This window comes from Drosophila biarmipes, chromosome 3R (assembly GCF_025231255.1).
Source record: "Drosophila biarmipes strain raj3 chromosome 3R, RU_DBia_V1.1, whole genome shotgun sequence".
NCBI lineage: Eukaryota > Metazoa > Arthropoda > Insecta > Diptera > Drosophilidae > Drosophila > Drosophila biarmipes.
Window position 1 is genome coordinate 28,155,646 of NC_066616.1, and position 24,237 is coordinate 28,179,882.

A 24,237-nucleotide genomic window follows, 5' to 3' on the forward strand; every position below is an offset into this window, starting at 1 on the left:
GAACTGTCAGGGTGAGCATGAAATTCTGAGGCGGATGCTACCAATTTCCCATTCAAATAGCACTGACAATCCTAAGCCTCTCCGCACTTGGAATTCCCCACATATTCCAGTGTGTCGCTCTATAAGTCTATACATTTCATTCATTAAATTGAATTAAAATCAAATAGGGAAATTCCAATTTCTAAAATGGGACACTTATCGTTTGCATGATAAAGAGGTTGTAAATTATCTGAATCATAAGCCAAGCTGTCGCCCCGATAAGACTCTTTCTAGGGTTTTAAATGCAAATATGAGAAACGTAAATCCAGAAATTAGTTATATTTAGATAAGATTTTAGATAACAAATGTTAATTATAACATTCCATAATATAATAAAATTATTCTGATGATAAAACATCTTTATTTCTCTAAATAAAATTTGTTTTGAAATGTACCTCCTGAAATTTCTACCTCAAAGTGAGAATCTCTCAACCCTTGGGTAAAAAGTAATTCCTGCGTTATTCACTGGAGTCATGGGCATGAATAATATCAGTTAATTAGGCTTATACAAGGGTTCATGTGTGAATCAGCCGGCAAATGTGTGTGTATGTAGTGGGATTTTCATAAATAAATTTGCACTTAACAAATGAGCAACATAAGCAAAATGTTGCTAAGCGCAGCAACAGGCGGTGGCGAAATTGCAGTTTTTATGGGATGGGGGAAAAAAAGGGGTAGATAGGGGATAAGTGGGAGTGGAATACAACAAGGAAGTCCGTAAAACAAAGCCAAGCTCAATGAAAAACAGAGCAATGGCAGCCGCCAGACAACATCAACAAAAGATACATTCATACATACAATTTAACAGCCAGCAGAACGGCGGAATTAAATTTTAATTTTAATCGCCAAAAAAGAGTAAACAGATGGAACAGAAGACGGGCTGGCGGAGCAGCACAAGGAAGCGACTTATTCACACAAACCATACTCCACACTCCACACACTCACTACGCCCATGAACATAATGGGGATCGGCGTGCAGACAAATAAATTTCCAAGCAGAAGGCAAACGGCCGCTGTGCAGCCACTGAAAACCGAAAACAGAAAATGCAAGCGCACAGCTGGGGCCAAGATAATAGGCCTCGAAATAAGCTGACAGGGAGCAGATTAATTAATCTACATTATTAAAGAACAGAAATTGATTGTCGATGCTCTAAAGTCTTTGTTAAAAAAAGTTATAAAACTTAAATTTAATTCCTATACATTTTTTTTATTTCTTCTTTGTTAACAAAAAAATTAAATTAAAATTAAGTTCGGATTGAAAACCATTACAAAATGGTTTTCAATATGTAATAATATATGTAAAATGCACAGAAAGTAAATCAATAAACACCATAGCCTTTACACATGAAAAGCTTATTAGTTTAGGCAACTTAAATTAAACCATACGTTAACAAAAATTTTAAGAGCTTATTTTTCTTTTAGTTACTGAACGTTTAAGAATGATAAATCAACCATAAATCAGTAATTAAAAAGATCTTAAAATAAAAGAATTTTATCTGATTCAAAAAGTGAGTAATCAACGAACTCAGCCTTGAACACACTAAATTCCTGGCCGCGCCTGTACACGCATCGTGGAATTTAATAAACACCGGACCGAACAAAACAGAACAGACACGGCCATATGCATGAAGGCTGAGGATTTGTACATAAATCCCTGCGAGACGATCGCCAGAACCACAGCAACAACAACAACAGCAGCAGCAAATGATCTACAACAACAGCTATGGCACCAAAACAACCGCAGAACAACAACAACAACAACAACGCGGGGAACAGGTCGCGGACTCAGGTAAACGGCAGGAAGTGTGCGAGTGCGAGCGAGATGGCCAGTGGCAGGCCCACTGACGCTGATAAATTTATCGATAAAAGTGGCAAGCAGGTAGTGTAGTGCGGGAAAAGGCCTGAAAATTGTGGAAAAGCGGGCGGGGAAATGATGCTGAGGGGGCGCGACAACGAAAACAACAAACCGAAAATCCAGAAAAACCGAAAATCAACAACAAAACCCTAACAACTGTAAAAAATGCAACAAGAAGAACCTGCTTGGAAAGCAGCCAGCAGCAACAACAACAACGAATGAGGGAGAAGGCAACAAGAACACGAAAAACAACGCGACAAAGTAATGGAAAACGAGAAGGGAAGTGGAGTGGGCACAGGAAGTCGAAGTTTAGATACCCTGTAAGTGATAACGAGTGGTCACCAACTATGATTTTAAAAATCTTAGAATAACTTAACAAAGGGAAATATATTCATATTCATAAAATTAAATTTTAAGTGCTTAAGTTACTGCCCCATAAACCTGTATCCTAAATCATAGTACCCTCTCATAGGGTATTAAAAATGTTAGAGGCAAAGTCTAAAATTAAACAAGCCAGAGCGAGATGCACTAAAGGAGCCAGAGAGTGAGAGAGCGAGAGCGGGAGCGCTGGAGAGAATGCAACGTATGCAGTTATTTATGTAGGCGCAGGCCTTGCTTTTGTTGCTGCTATTTTGGAGGCCCGCAGATGAAAAGCCTGAAAATCGTGTAGAACATCAAATTGCAAAGGCAAACTCCACTTGGACATTATGTTGTTCTTTGTTGTTGCTGCCGCTGGTGCTGCTGCAGTCGTGACGTCAGGGCGCATGCGTTAAGCCGAATGCCGCTTTCCTATTTTTCTGTCATCTCAATGATGTTATGGCGCTGTATCCTTTCCGCCTCCAGTCAAGGGGTATTCCCATTCCGTCGCCGTGTTGGTAACACTACATTTTTGGAGAGCTTTCCACTCAAGTTTTCATTCCCTAAACACTTTCAACTAGTTGGCGGGGGATAGAAAGCAGCTATCGGTAACTGGTCATCTGTTAACCCAACTGGAAAAAGGGTATCTCAGAAATAGAACTAAGTGGGCTAAAGCTTGGTATACCCTTCTCTTGGAAGGTACTTTCAAACTGATGTGGGAAATGCACTTAAAAAAATAATACCCCAACCAAAAACCACAACTTTGATAGGCAAATTTACTTTCAAGTTGGAATATTTATTATATTATTTGCTTTTTTATGTGTACACTGTACAGGAACCTAAAACCCGAAGAGAATCTGTCTTTATTATCCATTCCGGAACCACAAAAGATAATAAACCGAAAACAAGGGTATTTCTAAAGCAAGTGTGTGAAGACAAAACCAAGATCAGATCTATAAAAGTAATTAAATTTGATTAGAGCAGCTAAATAGAATTTTGACTGATAATAAAAATATCTCACTCGAAAGAACTAGAGCAGTAATTAAAGTACTTCACTGGTTTAGAAAACGAAATGATTAGATCTTGGTTTGCAATTAATCAGTTTTTAGTACCTCATGTTCTGATACATTCTTATACTGACTAAATACATGAATAGTTCTAGGCAAGGGTACCAAAGGTCCGGTTTCGAACCCTAATGGCCTTCTGGTAGCCTTTGTTTTTTAACCATTTTCTGTTGTTTGGGGAAAAACGCACACAAAATTTATGCGGCGTTGCGTTCTGGTGTTCTGAGTTCTCTGGGATCTGAAACATGGAGATTTCGGTGGTGCGGCGGTGGTGTTGGTGCAGCCAGAAGGGGGTGTTTTTCCCAGCTGGGGGTTGGTTGTTGTTGGAGCCGCTGTTCGAAGGGAAATCAGGGGTGTGGGGGGCAGGAGGGCAAGGCAGTGACAAAATGCGCACACAAATAAAAACGGCAATCTTGCATTGCGACGTAGTAGCGATTAACAGAACCGAAAAAAGAAAACACCCGAGGAAAACAATTATAAATTGCGTTATAATTTGTGATATGGCAGCGGTGAGAATGTTTATCAGTCGTCTTGGGGTTCAATAGACCCGACAGGCGCGGCAAATGCAACGCAAATCCAAATTCTAAAACGAAATACAGGGGAATTTCGCAAGACAAACGAAATTGGGGATCTAGCCTTTGAAAAATAGCAATATTTTGAGTTATTATAAAGAATTAGGATAGGATATTTTACCCAAAAATGAACAATACTTTACAGTAAACCCTATAAATACAGTGGATAGCTTTGTTCCACTAGATCCCCTTTAGGGGGCGTGAACTGTAGAACAATAAACACAGCCTGTGACGAACATAGACGCTAATTGAGCTGTCGAAATGGGTTAACGACACTGCCAGATATCTACAGATACAAAGGTCCGACTGATAGCGGCGATCTGAAATGCATTCTCGATTACCGGATGAGTACTCACCGTTTCACCATTTTGTTGGTTACCCCCGAGTTGTTTTCCTGCTGAGTGCCAATATCAACGGATCTGTTATAATCCAGTTTTGATGTAAAGATTTTAATGCGACGGAAATTAATTTTGCCGATCTTTTTGTACAACCTTTAAATAATCGATACGGATATAATGGATTAATTTGGATTGCCTTGCAGCGCGCGACTTTTACTTCCTAGAGGGCCAAGAAGTGGTATTTTTTTTTGGAGGCGATGGCGGCGCAGCAGGAGTCCAATTGGGAAAACAAGAAAGAGACTTGGAGGGCAGATAACTTTATTTATACTTTTGATTTATTTTTTTTCTGCTGCCGCCTCTGCTGCGACGCCAACGCAGGGTTTTATTTGAATTTTGTGGGCTGCACACGAAAAATCACTTTATTGATCCGCTTTCGCCGTAATTATATTCACGTTTCTGCTGCAGTGGAAAACGGCGGAGATTAGCACGCAATACGAATGCACTTTAGATTTTTCCCTTGCCCACTCGGCGAGCGGCCCCCCGCTTTTCCGCTTTTCCACTTTCTTTGCGGCGCTTAGTCACTGGCACACACACGCACACACACTCCTGGAAAATCACACTCCGATTTGCATTTTTACCTCTCGAATGCGATTCACTCAGCAATCTGCCTCGCTTATTATTTGTATTGCTTTCGCACTGGCTCATCCGCACACAGAATCTTAGGGATTTTCCTGTGTTATTTTCCGATACACATAAACAAAGCTCGCGGCGTTTGGCCTTTCCGCATCTCGCGCGCGCTTCGCGGTTTGAATTCGCTGCGATCTGGATCGCCAGGCGCCTCTGCAGTCGCGACTCTTTCAGATCGAAGATCGAAGTGCCTGCCTTTCCTTTTGTTTTGTTGTTAATTGTCAGCGTTGAACGGCGCAGACAACAACAAATAACGATGCGTGCTGATGCGGGCGGTGGTTTTTGTTCGGTTCGTTGTGAGAGTGTGACTGCAGGTCGAGAGGCGAAAGATGCCGAACGAGGTGGAAACTTGCGGGTGGGCGCGGGGCGGCCGTAACAGCACGCCGTCTGGGTAACAGCGGGGGAGTTTTCCCTAACCCTGGATGGTAACATTGGCTCTGTGCTGCTGCTGTAAACGTAAATCCAAGGAGGGTGGCGAAATGAGTTTAAGAAAGAAACGAGAGCAACTGTATTTCAATTGGGACTCAGAAATATGAATATAAATTGAATATAAGTCCATGGCTTGAAGTCCCGCTCAAAGCTAGCAGATACTTGAACCATTTAGTGTGACTAACTAGCTCTGTTAAATAGGGCGCTGTTAGAAGCAAAAATGTAGCAGTGCTGCCAGAGTGGAAAAATGTGTCTACTAGTCAATTTTCATGGAAGAGGAAGAAGGCATGGCGCTTTTTTGAAAAATTTAGAATTATTTTATCTTTATACAAAGGACAGAAGGGAAAACGACAAAAAGGGATAATATATTGAAAAAGAGGAAAGAGGGGAGAGAGGGTAACAAACTTCTAGTTCATCCAGCTCTACCTTATTGCCTGTATCCCATTCCTTCACTTCACAAGAAAATTAGAAGACGTGGCTGGAAATAAACCTTTCGAAATCATGGTAAAACGTTAAACTTGACTTAAAGGTGCCAAATATGACCATTGTGATATGCAAAAAGAAGATATAACTACCAAGCCTTCGAGAAACCCCTAAAAAAAACTATTCAGGATCGAAGACTAGGACCCAATCCATTATAAACATGCCGCCCCATCGATACAGATGAGATCCTGTTCCAGATTATTTACGATTTTAGTATTCGTTCGAATGTATACAATTTACGAGTTGGTCTTTAAATAACTAGTTTTCTCTATGGTTTTAAAAATAACCCCTAAACAAATTCCAAATTATGAATGCCTTAAAGGTCAATGTACTCTATAAAAACATCAAAATAGCATGCAATATTCACTCCTCACCATGACTAAGACTTGTATAACCAAATTAGCATTTCACAAAATAAAAAACAAACATCTTCGACTTGTTGAACTACGATTTAACAGTGTATTTCTTGCAATGCCTAGTGCATCACACGGTCGGTGTTTGGGGCCAACCCAGCTTATCGGCTATTGATCTTACAGCTATTTGTTACGATTATAGTGGTGTATACGGGGACAGGGGGCTCAGATCGGATCGGTGGTGCTCAGAACTCGCCGCTCTTGCCGTCGCAGGCCACGATCTTGACCTTGTCCACCTTGACGAACTCGTGCACCTCGCGGAACTCCACATCGTTGAGCATGAGGGTCCAGACATTGTCGCAGAAGCGGTAGGTGTTCAGTTTGCCAGCCTTGAAGGTGACGCGGGCCTTGACCCGCTGGTTGAGGGCATTGTTGATGCTCTTGTCGAACTGCAGCAGCACCTTGAACGCCAATCCGGGCGTGATCTGGCCGTACTGCAATATGGAATCGGGAAAATTACAATACGTTCTGTTTGGACAGCCATATTGGTGGAGCGTTGCCCACCTGAATCAGCTCATCGAGGCTCTCCTGCAGGGTGTTGCCCAGCGTGGTGTTGCGGTAGAGTTGATAGGACATGGCTGCTTCGTTTATTCCGGCTTATCTTTGTTTTCTTTCCGGGAATTTTCCGATCAAGTCGAGTATGAAATTTTAATGCGAAGCAACAGCGCAGTGTTGGTAAGGGTGTGACGGGCTGGCCCTTTACAGCACTGCTGCTGACGGGGCTGCCAGATAGGGTGAGTGCTGGTCACCCTAACAGCTGCTTAAATTTTTAACTTTCAACTTTTGCTTTTATTTTAAAATATATGTGTAAATAAAAGTGTAAATTTTTACTTGAATTAAATAGTAATACTAATTTGAATAACATATATGATAGTAATATAGAGCGCAGCAACACAATATGCCGCTAGGGGGCGCCACTTCCCAACCAGTATATTTAAAAATGTGTACTATGAAGAACGCGTTATTATAGAAGTAAATGAAAGGAAATATTTTTATATGTAAGACTTGGTTATTTAAATTTTATATTTCTTAATTAAGGATACTACTATAATATTATTAATCAGAACTTATTTCTGGAAGCTGCATTTTAGTAAAGCCTGGACTACGAATAAACCATTATTTGATACATAAACAAATTAAAGAACAGATGCTCATTAACACAAATATTTATTTAATTGGAATATTTGATTATTAAACTAGCAGAATTCCTTGGTATTTTTAGTCGGAATCATCATCTATAGGATGCATTTTGATAAAGCCTTGGCGGTTTTCCAATTCGTACTCTTTCAACTGGCCGCCCTTGGTTTCTGCTGCTTCCCTATCATCCTTCTTGCCTTCCACCAGAGCCCGGGCCTTTTCCTTGGCCGTGGCTATCAGTTCCCTGTACTTGAGCAGCCTGCTCTCGAAGACCTCGCTGGACCTCTTCACCGCTGTCTTCACCAAGTCACCTTCCGGAAAGCAGCGCAAAGCATTCTGGAACATCCTTCGCACCGAGCTCAGGAAGCCATCGAAGCTCTCGAAATCACCACGGTCCAGACGTTGCCTGAGTACGTTCCAATCCAGCTTCTCCTCCTTATCGTGGTTGTAGTTGGGATTCTGCGAGTATTTCTTCCAGTAGTCCGCATGGTTGCACGGCCATGTGAACTCCTTGCGCTTCCGCTTCACCATGGACTTCAGGAGATGGACGCAGTGGCTCATCTCAATCAATCGGTCCAGTGACTTGTAGCATATAACAACCGGAGGTTTCGGTTTTGGTGGCGAAGGTTCACGTAGAGCCGGCGGTGGAGATGGCGCCTTCATAATGGGTTCGAGTGGAGCCGTAGTCAGGGGCGGCGGCAGCACAATTGGGCGGTGGGTAATCGGGGGGCGATGAACACTTGGCGGACTATCCCCCTCTGTCAGCTCCATTTGTAAATGACTCTCCACGGATACTTGATGGAAATCCTTAAATTGAGGTGGAAACGGAAGAGTGGCAGTCAGGGGATTGATCAAGGTATCTTGCATAAGCTTTGGCATCACGAAATTTGAAAAAGGCTGTTCCGGATTGGGGGTAGAGCACCCTTTTAGCCGACTACCAGGCAAGGGTGCTGGAAAATGGCTTGAACCCCTGGGGGCAAGTGCCGTAGAAGCCGGAAACGGTTCGCATGCGTCGGCAGCCTTTCTCTTGCGCTTCTCCACCTTGGGCGGCAGCTCAGACTCATTGCTCCGATCGATCAAGGCCAGTCGACTGTAGAAGATGCTCTTCAGCTCCTTGCACGCCTGATAGACCTCGGACGCCTCATTGTTGTAAAAGAAACAGTTCTCGAAGATCAGCTCGAAATCGTGCAGCGCCTCATCCGCCTGCCAGTAGTAGTTGTTGCACAAACGCTTCTTGATCGTATTCAAGTCCATCGGGTGCTTGATCATCTTATGATAGTCCGGAATGGCGAAGGACACGGTATCCACGGGATTGCGAAAGAACACCGAGCACCGATGGCGAAAGATCCAGTTCACCAGCGACTTGAGATCCTCCAGCACATTGGTCTGGCGGCCAGGACGATTCGGCGGCGGAATGACCGGCGGCTGGACGATCCCATTGACCGGCTGGATTTCCGGCTCGTAGCGCGGCGGAGGTTGCGGCTTCTGCAACTTCGAGCGGTCCATAATGGGTAAGCTCTGCTCAGCAGATCAGAATACCTGCTTCAGGCAAAGCAAAGGCACTTGTTTAGCATTTTTAGCAATTAAACTAAATAAGTCCGAAGTCTTACTGTTGGTACGGGGTATAGTTCTCCGCACCTTTCAGCTCGGAGTCCCGGAGTAAACTGAACTCCTTTGATATATTGTTAAATATTTTGAAGTCTTTCTGACACAAGTTTCTATGGTTGCAGCGTTGCTCATTTTAATATAATACAGGATAGTCACAGTCACTAACTATCAACACTAAAACTTGTTTTCTAATTTTAAAATGTTCTACAGATTAGATGAACCTGTAATGCCTGAAATAAAATCATTGATTAATGCGATTTTACTCAGTCTCAGCTAAATCTTCTCGTGAAGCAGTTGCAATCGAAAAAATATAAAATGATTAGATTGATTTGTATACTGCTTTTCATGTGTAACTAAACGTTAATGAATTATCTGCAGATACGGTCCAAAAAATATTTAATTTTTTTTTAAAACACTTTTTTTAAAACCAATTTGTTTTATTAATTTAGGTTTAATTTCTGGATCCGCAATTCGGATAATATTTTTTATGGACTTCCACGTTATTTAAGTCACGTTTGTATTCACTGATAGTATTTATTTTTGCAGCTCAAACCTGATTTCTATAGGAAGTGTAAATTCCCTCTTATCAGCAGGTCTCAGAAAGCCGATTAGTGGATCCCTTAGACATTGGGATTAGTGGATTCCCCCCGGTATCAACTTGAAATCACTGATTGAAATCATTACCCATATTTTAGTCTGTGCGCAATCTTCCACCCATGCAGTTGCAGTTTTTAGAAATATAAAATGAGCAGATACATTTTATCACTGCTTACGCTATGTGGCTTTAGCTTTCTTATAATATCTGCAGAACTAAGTGAGTCTGTGTACTTTTCAAAAAGTTTTAATATTTTAAAATAATGTTTTAAGATCCTGCGGATTCCAAGTACTGGATCGTTGGCGGCGTTCCCGCGGGTCCAGGAGAGTACACCCCGGCAGCTCGCCTTGGTCATCGGAGCTATAAGCTGAACCAAACCAATTGGTTCTGTGGTGGCACAATAATTAGTGATCGCGTGATTCTGACAGCTGCCCACTGCTTTTACTCAGATGCGTGAGTTCCCAGTCTTACATCTTTTTTAACTCTTAATTTAATAGCTATAATACATAATTATATATCTGCAGGGGATCCGTGAACATAGTGCGCTTGGGAGAGCTAGTTTTCGACAGCGACAAGGATGACGCCCAGCCGGAGGACTTTGAGGTCCTCGAAACTAAGGCCCATCCTGATTTTAAGTACCCTGTGCTCTACAACGATATTGGGATTGTGCGCTTGGATGGAGAAATAAGATACAACCGATACAAGTTGCCTGCATGTCTGCCCTTAAGCAACGGAGACTTGGTAGCCTCCTTCACCGCCATCGGCTGGGGTCAGATCACATTTTCCAGATTCGAACAGTCCAAGGAACTGCGGAAGGTGGTGCTCAGCAACTTTGGTAGCGTGTGTGGGAGCACAACAGATGCAAACGAAGATATTCCCCAAGGATATAGGGCGGACTCCCAGTTGTGTGTTGGATCGCCGGATCATAAGGACACTTGCAATGGCGACTCGGGAGGAGCTCTGCTGATTCCCTTCAAGGGAGACGGGTGCGAGTTTCAAATTATGGGCATCACCTCAGTGGGCATTGCCTGCGATACTCCAAACACTCCCAGTTTGTACACCAGGGTTCATTTCTTTCAGGATTGGATTAAAAAAGAATTGTACAATGTTGATTCCTAGATAACAAACTAAAGAAAGCAGCTTTAAGTTCTCTTGTTTTTACGTTTTATTTGTTTTGTGTGGTTCCGCTATGTGTGATTTCGTTTTTGCATTTTGTTTTACAATTATAATTTTACAATAGTCTCAACTAAATAAATAATAACAATTTATAAATATAATTTCTCTCATTCAAGTTTTTTCATCTGTGTTCGACATAAATAATTTGTTCTTCTAGAGTTTACAAAACATTTTGGGCAAATACGCAATAAATGAAAATCAGTAGCTGCTTTTGATTTGATGTTTTCTTTTGCTTGATAAAGCAAATATAATTGTATATCTGCCTTCTTGATGATTACTCGGATTTAAACTTAGTGGCTAAGTATCAGCTTAGGCTACCTATATATAAAAATAATGGGTAAGTCTAAAGATTGCAACGAAAACAAAACCTATAAAAAACCAAGGGTCCTATATGCAATAAATAAATACTTAAGTCTAACATCTGTGTAGCTTGGGGGTGTTTACTATATACAAAACAACGCAAAATGGCGCCTAGGCGCCTGTGTACGAAGCCAAAACGATCGCTTATTGTTTAGAACTCTTCTTTGTAACTTTGTTTTCCATTAACATCTTCATCTTGTAGCTGTATTATTGTCTATTTCGAAAGTGTGGCGCGCGCCGCCCAGCGACGCAACTAAGCGGGGAGAGTCTGGTAAAGAATACAAAACAACAAACTCCAAAGCTGAGAGGCCTGACATCTAACACTAAACTCTATACTCGTCGTCTACACTCGTCGTACATGGGATAGCTATATAACGTGTGGCCCGCTGGGGGCATCTCCGCCTCCTGACCTCCTCCACTACTTGTGCCCGATGACGAGCGTGTAGTTGGCTGTGCTTACTGTCGACGACAACGTCGACAGCGCTGGTCATTTGGCCAGCTTCAGGATCTCGGAACGGGCCAGCGTAGTGGTGGTTCCTGCTCCAGTTGCGGCCACAGCAGCTCCAGCTCCTGGCAGCGTTCCCATGTTCCCGGCGCCCGCGTTGGCCACCACTGGGGGAGCCGGAGCAATGCGTATGGGCTTGGCTCGCTGCTGATTGAAGAGGCCACTCAGTGTGGCCGCCGTGCTGGTGGTCAGCACCATGCTGGCCCCACTCGTGTTGCTGGCCTGGCGCTTGCTCCGCGCGAGTCCATTTATTTTGCTGTTCGTTGAAGAGGGCGACTGCTGCTGCTGCTGCTGATATTGCTGTTGTCCGCCAATTATAGCTGGTCCTGGTGAGGCCGAAGGAACAGCAGCTATGGTGGCGGATGTGGATGATGAGGAGGATGTGGCTGCGGGTGCTGAGGAGGCTGAAATGTTATCCAACTCAGTCATTGCTTCTTGTATGGCCCGCTCGAGTTGTGAGTTCAGTTTGCGGCTCCTTTGTGGTCGCATGGTGGGTGTGTATGTATGTGGTTGAATTTTTGGTTGGGTTCAGGTTCGGGTTTGGTATTTTTCATTTTCAAGTGGGGTTGTTGTTGTTGTAGTTGTTGTTGTTGGTCATGATGATGATGATGATTATGCATACACACACACACGGGGTTATACACGTTGGGGTTGGCAGGGCAGGGTTTAATTTTTGGATTTGGTTCAGCGCATTTAAAAAAAGAAACAAGAATATTAATTAGCAAATTAAAAGTCAAATGGTAAACAATAATTAAATTAATTAATAATGCATTTTAATGCCAATTTATCGCTAAATAAATTGCACAGCTAACAATATCAAACGTCCAATTATCAAGATTTAGCTACATTTGTACGACTTAATAAAGGCTGCAAAAATAGACTACAAAATTATCTAAAAAACAAAAAATCTACAAATGAAAATACAAAATATTTTGTAATAACAAAGTAAACTACTAAAATGGCAAAAATTTATTTAATTATTAAGGTTTCATAAATCAGCAAAAACAGACTTAAAACAAAAGAGAATTATGCATTACTTAAATAAAGGCTAAATTCTAGACAAAATAAATTGAGGAAATATTTGAAAATGTATATAAAATCTATGCAAAATACAGGATTAGCTCTAGCTACAGTGCAGGTCTGGTCTTCACCTATGGACGAGGGTTTCCTTGAAATTCTGCCTGTTGGATTAACTTTGACCCCCCTGATCTTCCCCTACAAATTCCCACTCCCTTTACCGATGCTCACTTTCTCGTATCCTTCTGGGCCTTGTGATGTGCCTCCAGACCTTCGGAGAGGCTCTGCAACGAGTTGACCGGAATCAGCTCGGAGGTGGAGCGCCCGCCGCCGCCGAACCACTGCACCCAGACGTGGTCGAACTGCTGCGACGGCGTGCACACTCCGTCAGGCATCTTGACGATCTTCCCGGGCCAGGCGGGATGGCCCCGGGCCGGACCCCATATAAGTTCCCCAATGGCAAAGGAGCGTGGCGGCATCAGGAAGTTTCTCCCGCCCGCTGAGGGTGTCTCCCGAGCCACTCCTCGCTGTGGTCGCCTAGAACGTTTGGTGGGCGTCTTGACCGTCGCCTTCTCCACTGCTGCTGAAGGAGCATTATCCAGGATAGGAGCACTTGGAGCCGACGTTATCAGCTGCGTGGTTGTGGGCGACTCTAAGAAAGGCACACACACATAGTGACTACAACTAGGACTTTGGTTACTCGCGGGGCAGAGGTGATCCCAGCACCGAGCGGAGGACAAACACAGAGGGCAGAGATTACAAACTAAACAAAGATGGTGCAGGTGGTGGTGCAGGCGATCATGCAGTGGCCAAATGGTTGGTGGTGTGGTGGTGTTGGGTTAGCTTGGTGTGGATGCAGTTAGTGCTGGTCAGCGATGGGGCCTTACCCTGGTAGTCAACGTTAACTACTTTGTGGCTATGAAGAAATGTGTTTGAATGGCTGTTGTTGGCAATGTTTGCAGGGTGCTGGTGGTGCTGCACGACCGGCTGGCGGTGCAAGAACTGGCGGTGACCCGCCATCGCATTGGTTGTTAGTGGTGCCGACGATGACGATGTTATGGACATGGATGCGGATGTGGAGTTGGTGTTAGATGTGGCCAGTCGCATACCTTGTCCCTGCATCAGGCTCATCCCATTCTCCGCCGCCGCTTGCGAGGTGATGTGGATGCGACGGATCTTTGGCTCCGAGTGCTTGTATATCCCACTTGGCTGGGTGAACAAGTTGGTATTGCAGATGCCTGGTTAGGAGAAAAGTGAATGAGTAAGGGTTTAACAAACGAGGTTTGGCTGCACTTACTCCTCTCACAGTCCGTGGAAGACGGCGACTGCCGACTCTCAGCGCTTTGGGGTGAAACAGCCGCATCTGGTTCCGAACTGGATACGCATTGTACCTACCAAAACAAAAGTGATTACAGAAAACCGAAAAAGGTAAGCTATTCTTGAAAACTTACCATGTCGCTGCCACTGCTGCGATGGCTCGGAGGCCGCTCCGGGCTCCGTGGACTGCAGGTGGTGGTGTCCGGCGGACTGGCCGCCGTTCCCTGGCGACTCATCACCGTCTCCGTCAAGTAGGTGGCCTGTGCCGGCTGCAAACTTATCTGCGTGGGCTGCGGCGCTGGCTGCTGCTGGATCTGGATGGTGGTAGTCGTGGGACTGGCCTGCACAAAGGATGCACCTCCCTGCTGACCGGTCGGCATCACCAGACCCATGGGCGTGGAGTAGATCTGCCCGATGGGACTCAACTGCCCATTGGCACCCACTAAGTACTGCTGTCCCCCGGCGCTCGGCGAGATGAAGGAGGGCTTGTTCTGCGGCGATGGTGTACGCAGCATCACGGGTCCCTGCGGCGTCATCAGACTGGTGGTGGGCATATTCTGGATTTGTAGCAGAGTAGCATCCGGTCCCATCACCAAGCCGGCCGGCATTAGAAGCTGCTGTCCAATGAGATTCACCTGCTGCAGGATCTGTCCGTTCTGGAGCAGGAGTTGCTGCGTCTGCTGAGCCTGCGGGGGATTGGGTTTGTTCACCACGATTCCCTGGATGCCGGGACTCAGCTGGAACTGCTGTTGAAATTGTGGAGCAGATGCAGCTGCCGCCGCTGCCGCCTGCTGGTGGAGCAAAGCTGGTGCCTGGCTGGGGATGCTGGGCGAGATCTGGGGTGAAATGGTTTTGGCGGGCGATCCACTTGGCGGAGGTGTATGGCATATGGAGCTCTTGCGCTTTCGCGCCCTTCTCTTGGTGTCCGGCGAACTGATAATAAGAGTTTGCGCCGGAGGCGGCTGTGGCATGGCCAGGATCTGCTCGGCCTGCTGTGGCGTCTGCGATTGCTGCTGCTGCTGGACGATATAACCTCCATTGGGTAGCGTATTGAGTAGCACCGTCTGTGGTTGGTTTCCCGTTCCTCCTGCATTCGCCTGATTAATCTGACCAGCCTGCGAGGTGATGATCTGATGGTGCAATAGCTTGGCTCCACCGGAATTCAGAATCACAGTACTGCTGCTGCTGCTGGAACTGGCCGATGCCACTGGAGAGGGCTGGCTGACGATATAACCTCCTCCTGGTTGTGGATGCAGCTCGGCCGGCTGCTGTTGCTGGATGATCACACCTTGTCCAGGTTGACGCTGCGGTGCCTGTTTGTTGGCCGCCGGTATGACCAGCAGTTGCCCCGAGGAGGTCATTATCAATTGGCCACCACCACCTGCTCCACCCATGGCATTCGCCATGGAATGCAGCTGCGCCACCGTGGGATTCGAGTTGCTCAACGTGGTGGTTACCGGCCGACCTGTTATCGTATTCGTACCCGCCGAGGAGGTCACTATGCTCCGGGTCATCGTGGCCATGGCGGCGCTACTGCTGGCCACCGGCAATCGCTGGCCGGGAATGATCTGCGTCTGCTGCTGACGCATCACACGAACGTGGGCGGGCAGGGTGACCGGCGCTGGAACTGGAAGATTCGCCTGGTGCTGCGAACGCATCTGCAGCAACTGCGGCTGCAGCTGCACATGCATCTGGGGCTTGGGTGAAGCGGAGGGCGTGCTCTTGGCCGAATCTATGGAGTCCGTGGGCGAGGACAGGCTTTGCCGCGGACTCTCGTGGCTGGTGGATATGGCTCCCACTTGCTCGGGTCGCTTCTCCAGCGTCTCTGCGGCACTACTCGACACGGGTGACTCCTGTGGAGTTGGCACCAGGGTAACGCTTGTGATCTGCGGCTTCTGGGGTCGAGCAAAGGCGGCCGTGTCCACTTGAAGGGTTCGGGTTCCCGCAGCTGGTTGGGTATTGATGGCGGGCTCTGGATCTGTTTCCCATTTTCCAAAGATCGACAGGCGACGGATCTTCTGCCGCTGCAACTGCTGCGAGTGGAGTTGCTGCTGTTGGAGTGGCTGCTGCTGAAGTTGCTGCTGCTGCTGGAGTTGCTGTTGCTGCTGCTGCTGGGAGCTGTGCACAATGGGTTCCTGGGGCAGTGCTCTCGCTGTGGAAGTTCCCGCCGCCGTCTTGGCCACGTCTAGGCCAACTCCCAGGCTGTTGTGCAGCAAGGCTGTCTGCTGTTGGAGATAGCCAGCCGGGTCGTCCTTGAAGTTGGGATGTTGCTGCTGCTGCTGCTGGATCCCACTGGTGGCTCCCCCAGGAGTCGTGGCTGGTGGCGCAAGAGCATTCGCCGGCTGCTTTATCACATGTCCCCCAGTTGGGCGCTTGGGGAGATTGCCGCCGACTGGAACTCCGCCCAAGGCTAATGCTTGACTAGGTGGCATCGCACTGGGGAGCTGAAGCGGCAGCGGGGGCGTTGGAGCCGACGTGGGCGTGGGCGTGGGCGTGGTCGTGCTCCGGACCGAGGCAGGTAATTTGTTATTGCCGTATTTGTGGCAATCAGCGTCTGCAAATGGAGCAACAAATTGAAAAGGCAAAGTCAGTGAAAGGTCAAGACAAACTTGGGTTTTTCGTTTTGCTTATGCAAAGCGCGTCGCGTCCTTAAAGTGCCCGCAACGCGTCCACCCGAAGACACAACCACCCCAACCACACCAACCACCCACCCACAAAAGGTCCACTAAACTGTGCGCTTGCTGGGGTAGTAAAAAGGGGGCAGCACTTGGGAATCCCAAAAATCAGAACACACAAACGTGCGTCGAGTGCTTCCAGCAAAAAAGAGGTTTAGTGGGTGTTTTTTCTTTATTATTTTCAAGCGTAAGCATATAATGGCAGACTTATAATTAAAAAGCTTTACCCAACAAAAAAAAGGGATGCATCCCTAAAAAAAAGCAAACAAAAAAACAAATACGCACAGAACCAGCCACAGAAAATTTGAATTCATTTAGGTAGGGCCAAAGATTTCGCGATTTTTGTTGTTTTTGCAAATACTTGCCACACCCACAGAGACCGCAGCCTGACCAACTTCTGCACCACCTTATAGGCAGCACTTCCCGCCCCCAGAAAACCCCCCATTATCTGCGATGGCTCGCGAAAATTCCTAAATCGTGGAAAACTTTTGCTTTGTGCGGGGTTTTTAATGCGACGCTGATTGGACTTTCCACCCGCTGGAGCAGTGCAAGTGGTTGCTCCTGTCTGCCTACGGCGGCCGAGGATGGGGGCGGTGGTGCCAAATGGCCGGGGGCGTGGCTGGTGGGCGGCACGCAGTGGACGCGCTCGGTTAAACTTTTGCCATCAAGTCCCTTTTGTTTCAATTAACCTTTTCATTTTAAAGTTTTTAACAATGTTTGCCAAATGTTTGCCCAACTGCTGAGCTCCCTTGGCCACCACGTCCTCGCCCCGGCCCTGTGCCACGCCTACTCCATCTCCATGAATGAATAAATGAATGAGTGAGTGAATGAATGAATGAGGCGAGGAATGAATGAGTGTGCGAGCTGCGAAAACCCTTTTGGCTTTTTTCCCCAAATTGGCAACAGTTTTGCAGTTGTTTTCCCTTTTCCTTGCACTCGGCGAGCAAATATCTCAAATGGAAATCAAATTGCTTTGAATTGCTGGAAGAAAAACCCTTTCAAAAACTCCGCCAGCCTGCGGCAGTGGCAGATACGAAAGGGCAGGTCGGAAAAGCGGGAAATGCGGGAAAAGCGGGCCAGTGCGGATGCTGAATTGGTGCGGTGTCAATAGAATAAAAGTTTTGCAAGTGCTTCCCGGATGATTGCAGAGGGAATCCAATACAAATATACGTGAGCGAGCAGCAGGAATTATTCATACCCTAACTCAAATACAGAAGATAGTAAAGAAACCTAAACTGGAACTAACATACTTTACTTTCAATCAAGACTGATACTTCTCAAAGTCAGAATAAAAGGTTTTCATATGTATTATTACATTTGCAGTCTAAAAATGTGTTGAAAATTCTATACAATAATTATTATTAAAAAAAAAAACAAATTATAATATCATAACAGATATACCCCAGCAGATCCGAGGCAAACTTGAATGCAAAATCACACTTGCAGAGGGAAAAGTTTTGTATATCTTGCTAATTGGCTTCCTGAGTCGCACAAATCAGCGCTGAACTTTTGCACTTTTCCCTTTTTGTGTCACCTTCAAGCAGCTGTAGTTGTGTATAGAATAACCAAAACCCCAAGCCAGTCGAGTGAAATCCCCATCGAAAAGCCATTCCCAAAAGCGAGCTGTCCAAGTGGCTCGGGGCGTTCTCAAGTGTAAATGTTTCCCAGCAGTCGGGGGTCTTTAATAAACATAACATTTATTTATCATGCTGCTCTGCCTCCGACTTAAAGCGCCTGCAGCTGTTGGTTGTTGGGAAAAACCAGTGGAGCGGTGGGTGGGGTTTGGTGGATTGTGGGTGGGGGAATATGTCTTTGAGTAACGCTCTGGGTTTTTGTGTGGGACGCGTTAACTTCCTTTGACTGGTCACACAAAAGACAAAATCAAAACAAGCTGAAGAACTTGGCAGGGGGACAAACAGACGACAAACGGGTGGAGAGCATCCGAAATGCACTTCCTGCCAATGCTCAAACATCCCACCTCCCATTTCCCATTTCCCACCCGAAACCAGCTCTATATATACATGGTATGCTGTTTTAAGCTTGTTGAACTCGCTGCTTTCGCTGTGTTTGTTTGCCAGCGATTTTATCCTTTTATTTCCTTGAACTCCCCCTGCATCCCTGCGTACATCTATCTGTGAGTGAGCCCCACTCTTCAGCCCTCCCCCCGTGTGTGTGCAGTTTCACTTTATCATTGTCTAGGCATCGTTTTTCACTTGGCAGCAGCCACAGTCAACATCGAGCACCTTTTCCATTGCATCTGTTTGCTCCACCGTCACTCGCACGTCCATGTGTGCCAACAGGTGAGGTCAAGATATTAGCATTACCAGGAGTAGGTTTTACAAGGATTAGGTCTATTAAATTATGATTTATAGGTATACCGTTTATAGGTCATGAAGGGTTAGGATTGGGTATACTTAAGACTTTGTCTTATAAAGAACTAGGTTCATGCTTGTTTTTTAAGAACTCGTATCATAAGTTGGGTGTTACTTAGGTAAAAATCAGTTCTTAGCACAGAACTATGCGATAGTAGTAAAGTTAAGTAAAAACTTAAATTATGTAGCTTTACTAATTTTGACTGTAAGTTGATTCTTCAGATAGATAGATAGATAGTTAGATAGATAGATAGATAGATATATTGATAAATATAGTATTTTATAAGTATTAAGTAATTTCCATTAATTAATGAACGAAACCCCTAATTAGGATAAAGGCAATAGGTAAATATATCTTACAACAAGTTTTAAAAAACAATCTCATTAAACCCTTTTCACTATCCTTCTTCGACCTAACCGAAGACCCGGCACATACCCTGATAATCCTGTAACTTTTTGCAAAATCCTTAAAGACATTCAGCTGACCCCCACTGTGTGTGCACAAATGTGCGCGGATGTGCTGGTGCCTGGGTGCTTGTGTGCAGTTCCTGCTGTGCTCCATTTTGGCATGGCACTGCTTTTGCTTTGCTTTGCTTAGGATTTTCCTTGGCCCAGCCTGCACTTTTCGCACGTATCTACACTAGTTTTCCTTTTGGCCTGACCTCACCTCCGGCTATATCCTGCCGCCCCCCGTCCTCTCTCACCCTTTTCCCCGGCTTGTGCATCCGTCGTCGTCGTCTTCGTCTTGCTCGTCGTCAGTCGTTGTCGTTCTCGTCGTCCTTTTTCTATATATTTCTTCCAGCCTTTCCTTTCCATTTTTGCAGTTGCGCAAAAATGCAGGCATCACATTTTTCCATAGCATACTTTTGAGCGCTGCAAATGTTCACCCGCAGGGGCGCTTCGACAGCCAGGGTTGCCATGACGCCGATAAAACATGGAAACATCCGTCATTCCCAGAGCTCTCAAATGAAATGGCAAATTATTAAAAAAGTCATTTCTTTGTGGGGCAAAGAAAGACGTTTGACTCATTAGGAAGTTGTTCATCTGTAACTTTACTTTTTTTTATCGAACACTGTCTGCTTTCCTCTTCAATGGCATATTTTTCAACACTGTTGAATACGTAGCATGCTTTTAAAGCATTTTGACAACCCTATCTAGAGATAACCTCTGATGTGGCTTCCGCTTATCTTTGATCCTAAGCGTCTTGGGCATTGTCCCATATGTTTTACCACTCACCTTTGTTGGCTAATTCAAGTGTGGTTGTTGTTGCCGCCTGGGCTGGTGATGTTGCTGCTGCTACTGCTGCTGCTGTTGGTGTTGCCGTTGTCGCCGTTCTTGCTGTCGATGTCATCAGCGTGGAGAACACATCGCTGACAGTCGCTGGCCCAGATACGGATACGGTTACCGATACGTCTTTGACAGCCTGTTGTTGAAGTTGCTGCTGTAGATGTTGCTGTTGCAGCTGGGCTTGCTGCTGCTGCTGCGGTTGCTGTGGCAACTGTAGCTGCTGAGATTCAAGAAATCGTCGCTGGTGCAGGCAAGGTGTTGGCATCGAGGTTGGCGCCTCCGCTGGCAACTTGAGCGGCATGTTGGGCACCTGCAATTAGCATAAGGCAACAAATTGGCATAATTAGTGTAAATGCTATGCAACAATCAAATTAGGCGCCGCCGCTCGACAGCATCGTCGATAACGACAGCCGCAGAACACCCGTGAACCAACCACGCTGGCTGTCAAATACGAAATCGAATTTAATCAGCGCACTTGGCATGCCAAGCGGCACACATTAAGGTCCACTCTAAACACACCGACGCCGAGAACCACACACATTCACCCCCTTATTCGCGATGGGTGTGCGCATTTCATTTGCATGGGAAACGTGAGTAGCATTCGCTAAAAATTAGATAAGCGCCCGTGGCGCCATTTGGGGTTCACATTTCTATACCCTTTAATTAGGCGGTGTTCCTGAGGTAATCTTCAAAAATGCTCTTGAATTTAAAATACTGCATTGCTACCTCATAGACTTTTAAAGATTTTTTTAGTATTATTATTAAGAACTTAAGCCCTAAAGTTTCTATCCTTCAAGGCTTTTACAATTTTTTTATTTAAACATTTCTACTTAAATACATTTCTTTTTACTGTAGTTAGGACATTGTGTCAAATAATAAAAAGAGCCTTTAATTTATAAAAGATTTACATACATACTTACACACGGATTTCTTTCCCCACAGAACTTTAAACAACAAACAGAGTTAAATAATTAAAAACCTATAATATCCCCAGATTAGTACGCTTAAAAGGTCACCCTTCAATCAGTATACCCTCTTTTCGCCAAACCAAATCAACATTCGGTAACAATATTCAAATTATTTCCACAAATTTCCATCTGTCCGCATTGTGCAAATTGACGAGATGAGTCAAAACACTGGGTTGATGGTTGATTACTTAGGAACACGACCTTGGCCCGAGGCTTAGGCAGCGTCCAATTAGCATTTTGTAAATGAATATCCAACGAAGCCCCGGCCGAATGAATACTCATGTAATCCAATCAAATGCAACGCATTCATCATTATCGAGTTGGAGCGGATCAAAAGACTGGCAAAAGTTGCCATGGCGATGGCCTCCGCCCTCCTCCGCCCCGTCGCCGACTTTTCTGGGCAGCAGGTGTGCCTGGAATTTATGCAAATGAATCGACGGCAAAGGTTTCGATTTGCAGGCCCACCCCCGCCAGAGAATCCCCAGTGCCGGCCCCTTTATTAACCATGACGATGACGGCCAGGCAGGAGGATGAGGCTGCCGGACTGACTGGCTGGTGATGATGATGGACGACCCTTTTGGGACCGTGCACTTTTTGCCATTTCAATCAGTGGATGGCAATTGCTTCATTGGCCGGCAAAGCGCTGGAAACGTGTCGCAACCATTTTGGGTCAGCAATTTGTACAAAACACTCGGAACGGACCTTTTAGGAGCCACCGCCATCCGTGGGCCACTGGCTGCTTTAAGTGAACATTCCGCAGACCAAAGTTGGTTATTAAACATTAAAATGTTCCACTGCCCCCCGGCCTCATCCGCTGCCCGGCCTCCTTTTTATAGCACTGACCGACAGACCGGGAAAAAGGAGCAATTGGAGAAGGCAATAAAGTGGCCCGAGTAACCCGAAGACCCGAGGGATCCGGAGCAGGGGATTCTTGCAGAGAGTAAGTTCTGAAATTAAACGAATCATTGGCAAATAAGCGAGGGATAATGAAACGCGAAACTGGAGGCCGTCTTTGGGGCAATTGCTTGATTGCTGTGCAGGACTTGCTACGCTTGAAGCCACTCCTTAAAGCCCAATTAAAGCAAAGTGTTAAAACAACGAAAGCTTATTAATGCAAGACGTCAAAACCAATTTATTCATGGTGTAAGTACAGGGAAAGTTTATTAATTGACCACGCCCAGCTAGACGAAATAAATCCATTAAAGGACACCACACCAAACCCACTTTCCTGCTGCAATGTCTGGGTTTTTGACTGCAACTTGTGTTGCTGCTGCTGCTGCTGCTGCTGCTGCCACAAAGGCAACTTCAAGTGCTGTTTTGTTGCAGCTTTGCTTGCCACTTAGTCAAAAGGCAGTCGGCGGCGTCCGCCTTGCCGCAGAAAGCAAACATAATTTCAACTTTTGAAATGCAATAAAACCGCAGCAGCTCATCCCCCTGACAACCCGGGCTCATCCGCTCCACTCTTCGGCATTCGGCATTTGGCATAGAGAAAGCAAACAAACAAACAAATGGATGTAGAACATTTTGCAATTGCCAACTGGGTCGTCGTCGTCGTCGTCTGGCCATCATCATCATCATATAGTTGGGGGCATGGGGCTTTTCCAGTGGCGTTCTCTATAGAGATATACTATCCGTACACATAATAAAATGGTAAAACAAAAAATTACGAAACGGCAACTGCACTCAAACGTTGCCCTGGCAACCCTGGCTGCAGCGCAGGGAATTCAATGCGAGCTTAAAACATAATATCCAAATTTAATTGGCATTTAATGGAAAAATAATTAAGCAAAAGCTGGCCCACGTTGCTGCTGCTGCTGCTGCTTTTGCTGCTTCTGTTGTTGACAGCAGTAGCAAAGTGCAGTGCAACTGCAGTTGCCACACAAATGGGATAAACGACTATTTGATTACTCGCTAACAAGCAATTAATCAATATTACACAAGATTTTTATAGTTAAATGGATCTCGGATAGTGTAGATAGATAAAAAAAAAAACTAATGAATTCATCAGTTATTAAATGTTTAATAAGCAAGATATAAGATTTCATCTTTACATTTTTTAGTATTTTTTTTTCTGAACTAAAGACGGTAAAACTTCATTTTAATGTTTAATAACTAGTAAATATATTTATATTATATTTTAATATTTTTACATATTTTTTTTCTGAACTTAAATAAGTGAAAATTCACTTATATCAAAGGTGAGTCGTTTATTCTAATAAAAGCAATTCAATTTAATTGGCAATTAATTACTCATTACTCATTGCTATATAAGCAAGTGTCTAGAGATTATAACACAAGACATTAAGTAGATATTTTCATTACATAATAATATAAACACATAAAAGTTAGATGCTATTTATAATCTTAAGTAATTTATCTTTTTAATAAAAGTTGTCCCATTATACGACATTTATCTCCATCTCCTCTCCCATACTGTCGCTGTAAAGTCCTCAAAAAGCACACATTTCACTCTGGCCATCGTTACGGGCCCTTTTCTTGCGCCAACTGTGGCCCAAACCGAGCATATCCCATTGGGCCAGCATAATGGCCACCAAAATGGTTATTAGCAGGAGCAGCACCAAATCCAGCCAAGCGTTGAGGCGACGCGTTGACACTCCACTCCACTTCACATCTCTCCTATCCTATCCTATCCCATTCAATCCAATCCCAGCCCATCCCAGCCATCCCATCCCATCCTATCCAGCAAAGCGTGCGGCTAATGAATACAGGGCATTTTACATACACGAGCGGAGCCATACGGATACATAATTGAAAATACGTACGGGCCATGTATGTATATATAAATTTGCATTATTTACACAAACCGAAAAGTGTCCAATCCATGCTGGGGAAACATGCATTTTGCATTTTTGACGTATTAACTGAGCTTAAATTTCAGGGCGGGGGGAGGAAAATAGGGGGCGTGGTGTGTGTGTGTGTAACACGCAACAAAATGCCAAACGAAAATGCCAGCGAAATACCAACA

General features: G+C 45.1%; 5 protein-coding genes across 18 annotated transcripts in view; 1 reads left to right on the forward strand and 4 right to left on the reverse strand.

Moving 5' to 3' along the window:
* Positions 1 to 4,868, reverse strand: part of LOC108024387 (protein pellino) — a 32,480-nt gene extending 27,612 nt beyond the window's left edge. The window contains exons 1-2 of the mRNA XM_017094296.2: positions 4,861 to 4,868; positions 4,241 to 4,375 (exon numbers count right to left, since the gene is read on the reverse strand). Of these exons, the coding sequence (XP_016949785.1) occupies positions 4,241 to 4,251 (11 nt within the window). The 5' untranslated portion in view covers positions 4,252 to 4,375; positions 4,861 to 4,868. The remainder of the gene's footprint in view (positions 1 to 4,240; positions 4,376 to 4,860) is intronic.
* Positions 4,869 to 6,251: 1,383 nt separating this feature from the next.
* On the reverse strand, positions 6,252 to 6,932 carry LOC108024413 (transcription initiation factor IIA subunit 2). Its single transcript, XM_017094328.3, has 2 exons — positions 6,739 to 6,932; positions 6,252 to 6,668 (listed from the first exon to the last, which is right to left on the reverse strand). The coding sequence occupies exons 1-2, from the start codon at positions 6,808 to 6,810 to the stop codon at positions 6,420 to 6,422; spliced, it is 321 nt and encodes a 106-aa protein (XP_016949817.1). The 5' UTR covers positions 6,811 to 6,932; the 3' UTR covers positions 6,252 to 6,419.
* A 450-nt stretch (positions 6,933 to 7,382) lies between these two features.
* LOC108024401 (bromodomain-containing protein 3) lies at positions 7,383 to 9,079 on the reverse strand. Of its 3 annotated transcripts, none has more exons than XM_017094313.1 (2): positions 8,982 to 9,079; positions 7,383 to 8,913 (listed from the first exon to the last, which is right to left on the reverse strand). In XM_017094313.1, exon 2 carries the CDS (start codon positions 8,875 to 8,877, stop codon positions 7,453 to 7,455), a length of 1,425 nt encoding a protein of 474 aa, XP_016949802.1. In that variant the 5' UTR covers positions 8,878 to 8,913; positions 8,982 to 9,079; the 3' UTR covers positions 7,383 to 7,452. The 3 variants fall into 3 exon arrangements, with proteins under 3 accessions (XP_016949802.1, XP_043946890.1, XP_043946891.1); XM_044090955.1 differs by having other exon boundaries at positions 7,383 to 8,910; positions 8,982 to 9,036; XM_044090956.1 differs by having other exon boundaries at positions 7,383 to 8,910; positions 9,010 to 9,021.
* A 192-nt stretch (positions 9,080 to 9,271) lies between these two features.
* Positions 9,272 to 10,851, forward strand: LOC108024629 (venom protease). The gene is made up of 4 exons (XM_044094933.2): positions 9,272 to 9,492; positions 9,573 to 9,793; positions 9,847 to 10,027; positions 10,099 to 10,851. The coding sequence occupies exons 2-4, from the start codon at positions 9,724 to 9,726 to the stop codon at positions 10,691 to 10,693; spliced, it is 846 nt and encodes a 281-aa protein (XP_043950868.1). The 5' UTR covers positions 9,272 to 9,492; positions 9,573 to 9,723; the 3' UTR covers positions 10,694 to 10,851.
* Positions 10,722 to 24,237, reverse strand: part of LOC108024630 (uncharacterized) — a 32,435-nt gene continuing 18,919 nt past the window's right edge. For 8 of the 12 annotated variants that reach the window (XM_050888503.1, XM_050888502.1, XM_044094889.2 and 5 more), the window contains 6 exons: positions 20,233 to 20,593; positions 14,084 to 16,503; positions 13,930 to 14,023; positions 13,520 to 13,870; positions 12,864 to 13,284; positions 10,722 to 12,090 (listed from right to left, as the gene is read on the reverse strand). In XM_050888503.1, the coding sequence (XP_050744460.1) occupies positions 11,598 to 12,090; positions 12,864 to 13,284; positions 13,520 to 13,870; positions 13,930 to 14,023; positions 14,084 to 16,503; positions 20,233 to 20,593 (4,140 nt within the window). In that variant the 3' untranslated portion in view covers positions 10,722 to 11,597. The remainder of the gene's footprint in view (positions 12,091 to 12,863; positions 13,285 to 13,519; positions 13,871 to 13,929; positions 14,024 to 14,083; positions 16,504 to 20,232; positions 20,594 to 24,237) is intronic. The other 4 variants (XM_017094671.3, XM_044094905.2, XM_044094915.2 and 1 more) reach the window with 4 other exon arrangements.